We start from the raw sequence: 7,174 nt of genomic DNA on the forward strand, positions 1-7,174 counted from the left end.
AACCCCTTTCTCAGGAATGGATTCGGTACAAGAACCAAAGGAACGAGACTTGAGTAACTCATTTGTGCTTAATTCATTTTATGAATCAAAGGATCGAGAATTTTGCATCTCATTCTCAGGTAATGATTCAGTTCACAAAGCAAAGGAATGCAAGTCATTTTATTTGTTTTCAGGTAAAGGAAATGAAATTTTGAACCCCTTTCTCGGGTGTGCATTCAATTAAAGAACAAAAAGAATGAGAATTGTGTGACTTGTTCTCAGGTAATGATTCACTTCACAAAGGAATGAGAATCATTTTATTTTTTTGCAGTTAATAATTCAGTTTACAAATCAAAGGAACAGAACTTTTTAAACCTTTTCTCGAGTATGGATTTGGTACAAGAACCAAAGGAACACGTACTGTGACTCATTCGTGGGTAACAATTCACTTTATGAATCAAATAAATGAGAATTATGCATCTCATTTCCAGGTAGTGAGTCAGTTCACAGATCAAAGGAATGAAATTCGTTTTGTTTGCGGGTAAATATTTAGTTAAAAAATCAAGTAAACAAGAATTGTGTGCCTCGTTCTTCGGTAATGATTCAATTCCAAAATCAAATGTTCAATTATCATTCAAGTCATTCTCAGGTAATAATTCAGTTCACAAAATAAAAGGAACAGAAATTTTAAACCTCTTTCTCAGGTATGGCTTTGGTACAAGAACCAAAGGAACGAGACTCGTGTGACTCACTTGTGCTTAATGATTCACTTCATGAATCAAATGAACGAGAATTCTGCATCTCATTCACAGGTAATGAATCAGTTCACAAATCAAAGGAACAAAAATCATTTTCCTTGTCTGAAGGTAAAAGAACAGAAATTTTGAACCCTTTTCTCGGGTATGGATTCCATTAAAGAACAAAAGGAACGAGAATTATGTGACTCGCTCTCAGGTAATGATTCACTTCACAAATCAAATGAACCAGAATTGTGCACTTTGTCCTCGGATAGTAATTCAGTTCACAAATCATTTGAATGAGAATTAGTGCACCATCTTCTCAGGTGATGATTCAGTTCAGGAATCAAAGGAAATAGAATTGTGTTAGTCATTCGCCGGTAAAGATTTAGTTAAAGAGTCAAATGAGCGAGAATTGTGTGCCTCATTCTTGGGTAATGATTTAGTTCATAATTTATATGAACAGAAATTTTAAACCGCTTTGTCACATATGGATTCAGTTAAGGAAATAAAAGAACGAGAATTGTGTGACTCATTCACGGGTAATGATTGACTTTATGAATCAAAAGAATTCTACATCTCATTTCTAGGTAATGAGTCAGATCACAAATCAAAGAAACAAAAATCATTTTACTTGTTTGCAGGTAAAGGAACAGAAATTTTTTAACCTTTTCTTGGGTATGGATTCAATTAAAGAACAAAAGGAATGAGAATTGTGTGACTCATTCTCAGGTAATGATTCACTTCACAAAGGAATGAGAATCATTTTACTTGTTTCCAGTTAATAATTCCGTTTACAAATCAAAGGAAAAGAACTTTTTAACCCCTTTATTGGGTATGGATTTGGTACAAGAACCAAAGGAGAATTCTGCATCTCATTCTAAGGAAATGTTTCAGTTCAAAAATTAATGGAACAAGAATTGTGTTAGTTGTTTGCAGGTAAGGATTCGGTTAAAGAATCAAACGAATGAGAACTGTGTGCGCCTCGTTCTTGGGTAATGATTCAGTTCACAAATTAAACGATCAGTTATTGTTAACCCCTTTTTTGGATATGGAAACAGTTAAAGAACCAAAGGAACGAGAATCATGTCACCCGTTTTCAGGTAATGATTCAATTAAAGAACCAAAATGAATGAGAATTGTGTGTCTCATTTTTGGATAATGATTCATTTTGATCATTGAATGAATGATAATCACGTAATTCATTTGCTGGTAGTAATTCAGGTCAATTTCGAAATAATTTGTAATTGATTCATGCCAGTGCAATCGAGGAGCCAAATAAATGCGTTAAAGTAAGTAATTGCTAGACAATTGTTAAACAATTTCAGTAATAAATTGTATAAAACAAACAAGGAATACATTCTAATAATAAGGTGTTGTTATTGTATTACAGTTGTAGGATGGATGAAAAAGTCATCAGTGACAGAGTTTTAATTTGCCAGTAATGATTTGGTTTGATCTCCAAAGAGTCTTAAGTGAAGTGATGGAGAATCATAAATCAGATGGGTGGTGCCTGCACATGCGCTTTAAATATCGACCTACAAAACAAAAGATGCCAATAACGTGACACGGGTACAATGGCACTCATGTTGAGCTCCACTGCATCAATTTATTTGTGTTCATTAATCAGTTTACATGACTCACTGAAAAGAGTTATTCACAGAGAAAGAATCTCATGCTAAACTCCATCGGAACATCTAGGAATAAAGAAATGTATAGGATACTAAACATATACTCATGACCTGGAGTGACGATCTTAAACGTCTAGCCACATAATCATCCTGGAGCAAATCAGACATGGGAGCTAATAAAGAACACCGCAGGGTCTGCGGAGATGGTGCAAAATGCAAAGTCACCCAAACACCCTTAAAGACACATCTACCAGCCAGTGTCACCCTCTCGAATAATGATCTAGTTTTATTTGCCAAGTTGAAAAACAATAGTAATGGGATGACTGCAGTAATAAATCACCACTGCTTAATCACAAAGATAGGAAAACAGCACCAAAGCCATTTATTGATGTGAGTGAGAGCGTTGCTTATTTTTAGATCGGGTGAACAGAAAGTTAAACGTTCTGCAGCATTGGGGTTTGAACCATTGCCCCGGAGGTGACAAGTGGCCCTCCCACAACATTAATCTACACTGTCTGTCACATCTTAATGTATGACACTCCCTGCACTTTTTTGTCATCGTGCATCTTGTTCATGTGTGTGACTCCTCAGGTTCACATTGCGCCTTTCTCTCTGAAGCAGCAATTTATCACAAATGTGGAATTGATTTTTTGTGTTTGTCTGTTAAAACACACGACACATACACACCTTCAAAACAAGTCAATACCACCGCCCAAATAAAGAACTCCTTCAACTCAAACACTCGTCTGTTTCAGCCAATTTACTAAGGGTTATGATTGGCACCCACACATCAGCACTTAAAGTACACAATGTCACCAAATACAATTCAGGATCTGAGCGAGACAAGTGACTTGGGCATCAGTCAGCAAGAAATGAGCCACCTGGAAAGTCAGCCATTGAATTGGCTCATGAAGAGCATGGAAGCTGAGCACAGACAGAGAGCAGCAACTGCAAAGGCGTGTCAATGCTGCTTAAGTCCACCGGCATGGGTGTGACTTGGGAAGAACCCTGTGCTGGAGCGCTTGAGGGTGGAAAAGTTAAAGGGTCTCGCTTCTGACAGGGAATACAAAGCCAGGAGGACCCGACAGCAGCAATGTCAGGGGGACCTGCCTCCTGTGGCTTCACCCATAAAGAACAGAAAATGACAGCACATTCAAAATCAAGGAACACAAAAAATGAGAAAATGAAAACAAGTAGCATAGATAGATAGATAGATAGATAGATAGATAGATAGATAGATAGATAGATAGATAGATAGATAGATAGATAGATAGATAGATAGATAGATAGATAGATAGATAGATATGAAAGGCACTATATAAATGATAGATAGATATGAAAGGCACTATATTAATGATAGATAGATTGATGTGAAAGGCACTATATTAATGATAGATAGATAGATAGATAGATAGATAGATAGATAGATAGATAGATAGATAGATAGATAGATAGATAGATAGATAGATAGATAGATAGATAGATAGATAGATGTGAAAGGCACTATATTAATGATAGATAGATAGATAGATAGATAGATAGATAGATAGATAGATAGATAGATAGATAGATAGATAGATAGATAGATAGATAGATAGATAGATAGATATGAAAGGCACTATATTAATGATAGATAGATAGATAGATAGATAGATAGATAGATAGATAGATAGATAGATAGATAGATAGATAGATAGATAGATAGATAGATAGATAGATAGATAGATGCGAAAGGCACTATATAAATGATAGATAGATAGATAGATAGATAGATAGATAGATAGATAGATAGATAGATAGATAGATAGATAGATAGATATGAAAGACACTATATTAATGATAGATAGATAGATAGATAGATAGATAGATAGATAGATAGATAGATAGATAGATAGATAGATAGATAGATAGATAGATAGATAGATGTGAAAGGCACTATATAAATGATAGATAGATATGAAAGGCACTATATTAATGATAGATAGATAGATAGATGTGAAAGGCACTATATAAATGATAGATAGATAGATAGATAGATGTGAAAGGCACTATATTAATGATAGATAGATAGATAGATAGATAGATAGATAGATAGATAGATAGATAGATAGATAGATAGATAGATAGATAGATAGATAGATAGATAGATATGAAAGGCACTATATTAATGATAGATAGATAGATAGATAGATAGATAGATAGATAGATAGATAGATAGATAGATAGATAGATAGATAGATAGATAGATAGATAGATAGATAGATAGATAGATAGATAGATAGATATGAAAGGCACTATATAATAGATAGATAGATAGATAGATAGATAGATAGATAGATAGATAGATAGATAGATAGATAGATAGATAGATAGATAGATAGATAGATAGATAGATAGATGCGAAAGGCACTATATAAATGATAGATAGATAGATAGATAGATAGATAGATAGATAGATAGATAGATAGATAGATAGATAGATAGATAGATAGATAGATAGATAGATAGATATGAAAGACACTATATTAATGATAGATAGATAGATAGATAGATAGATAGATAGATAGATAGATAGATAGATAGATAGATAGATAGATAGATAGATAGATAGATAGATGTGAAAGGCACTATATAAATGATAGATAGATATGAAAGGCACTATATTAATGATAGATAGATAGATAGATGTGAAAGGCACTATATAAATGATAGATAGATAGATAGATAGATGTGAAAGGCACTATATAAATGATAGATAGATATGAAAGGCACCATATTAATGATAGATAGATAGATAGATAGATGTGAAAGGCACTATATAAATGATAGATAGATAGATAGATAGATAGATAGATAGATAGATAGATAGATAGATAGATAGATAGATAGATATGAAAGGCACTATATAAATGATAGATAGATATGAAAGGCACTATATTAATGATAGATAGATTGATGTGAAAGGCACTATATTAATGATAGATAGATAGATAGATAGATAGATAGATAGATAGATAGATAGATAGATAGATAGATAGATAGATAGATAGATAGATATGAAAGGCACTATATTAATGATAGATAGATAGATAGATAGATAGATGCGAAAGGCACTATATAAATGATAGATAGATAGATAGATAGATAGATAGATAGATAGATAGATAGATAGATAGATAGATAGATAGATAGATAGATAGATAGATAGATATGAAAGACACTATATTAATGATAGATAGATAGATAGATAGATAGATAGATAGATAGATAGATAGATAGATAGATAGATAGATAGATAGATAGATAGATAGATGTGAAAGGCACTATATAAATGATAGATAGATATGAAAGGCACTATATTAATGATAGATAGATAGATAGATGTGAAAGGCACTATATAAATGATAGATAGATAGATAGATAGATGTGAAAGGCACTATATAAATGATAGATAGATATGAAAGGCACTATATTAATGATAGATAGATTGATGTGAAAGGCACTATATTAATGATAGATAGATAGATAGATAGATAGATAGATAGATAGATAGATAGACAGATAGATAGATAGATAGATAGATAGATAGATAGATAGATAGATATGAAAGGCACTATATTAATGATAGATAGATAGATAGATGCGAAAGGCACTATATAAATGATAGATAGATAGATAGATAGATAGATAGATAGATAGATAGATAGATAAGACACTATATTAATGATAGATAGATAGATAGATGTGAAAGGCACTATATAAATGATAGATAGATATGAAAGGCACTATATTAATGATAGATAGATAGATAGATAGATGTGAAAGGCACTATATAAATGATAGATAGATAGATAGATGTGAAAGGCCCTATATAAATGATAGATAAATATTAAAGGCACTATATTAATGATAGATAGATAGATAGATAGATAGATAGATAGATAGATAGATAGATAGATAGATAGATAGATAGATAGATAGATATGCGAGGGCCAATGCCTATCCCATCAGCATCTCATGAGGGGTAAGAAGCAGATCTGGATGGTGCCCCAGTCCACCCCATGGCACACTCCATTGAGACTCAAATAAACGTAACTCATAAGCTGTTGCGCTCTGTAAACATCCAAAGAAACACAGACAGACGGAGCTCCAGGTAATGCTGGTACTTGGAGTTCTGAAGCAGCCGCCTTAACTAATGGGCCACCAATGTGCTTCAACAGGAAACAGAAGTCCAGATTTGGTTTGACCCCACTGTCCATCACTGACCATCAAGCACAAATGTTTCACAGTGGAGGACTTGCAATGGAAAACAGCAAAAGAGCACACCAAACAATGAATAAAGAGGACCCTTACCTCCAGCCACTGGCCGTGCGACTGCATTTTGAGGATCACACAGGGGTCTGGTTTGGAAAGCGCATCCCGATCTGAAATCCCTTTGCACGCCACCCGTAACTCAACTTTCGTCAGACAAGGACTGTTAAAAAGTCCCAGCGTGTTGGCCGCCGATTCGTAGATGTTGCTCATTTTCTTCTCAAGAGTTGTGCTGCAGTCCAAAAGAAACAAAAGACATAAAGAGACATCAGTGGCACACTTTGGCTTTCTTTTTTTTTTTTATGTCCGTTTTAACCAGAGTGCTGCTCCTCTCTGTGCGCTCATTCAGAGACCGCCAATGTATTCTTGGACCAGCCAGACCTCCAGATGCGCCCAAGCTCTGATTTCCACTTTTTTGTACTGTAGGTGCTTTCAAGCCGACTGCTGGGTGGCGCAGGGGCATCCTGCTAAGGGAAGGAAGAACAGACGCCAACAACTTCTCCCGATTGGTTTAAT

The 7,174-nt window shown here is 34.1% G+C and overlaps 1 protein-coding gene across 1 annotated transcript in view; it reads right to left on the minus strand.

The window, feature by feature from the left end:
* Positions 1 to 6,886, minus strand: part of LOC114663947 (copine-4) — a 391,714-nt gene extending 384,828 nt beyond the window's left edge. Inside the window, exon 1 of the mRNA XM_028817904.2 lies at positions 6,701 to 6,886. Coding sequence (XP_028673737.1) covers positions 6,701 to 6,871 — 171 coding nt within the window. The 5' untranslated portion in view covers positions 6,872 to 6,886. The remainder of the gene's footprint in view (positions 1 to 6,700) is intronic.
* Between the last annotated feature and the right edge of the window lie 288 nt (positions 6,887 to 7,174).

The sequence above is a fragment of the Erpetoichthys calabaricus genome, chromosome 13 (assembly GCF_900747795.2).
Source record: "Erpetoichthys calabaricus chromosome 13, fErpCal1.3, whole genome shotgun sequence".
NCBI lineage: Eukaryota > Metazoa > Chordata > Cladistia > Polypteriformes > Polypteridae > Erpetoichthys > Erpetoichthys calabaricus.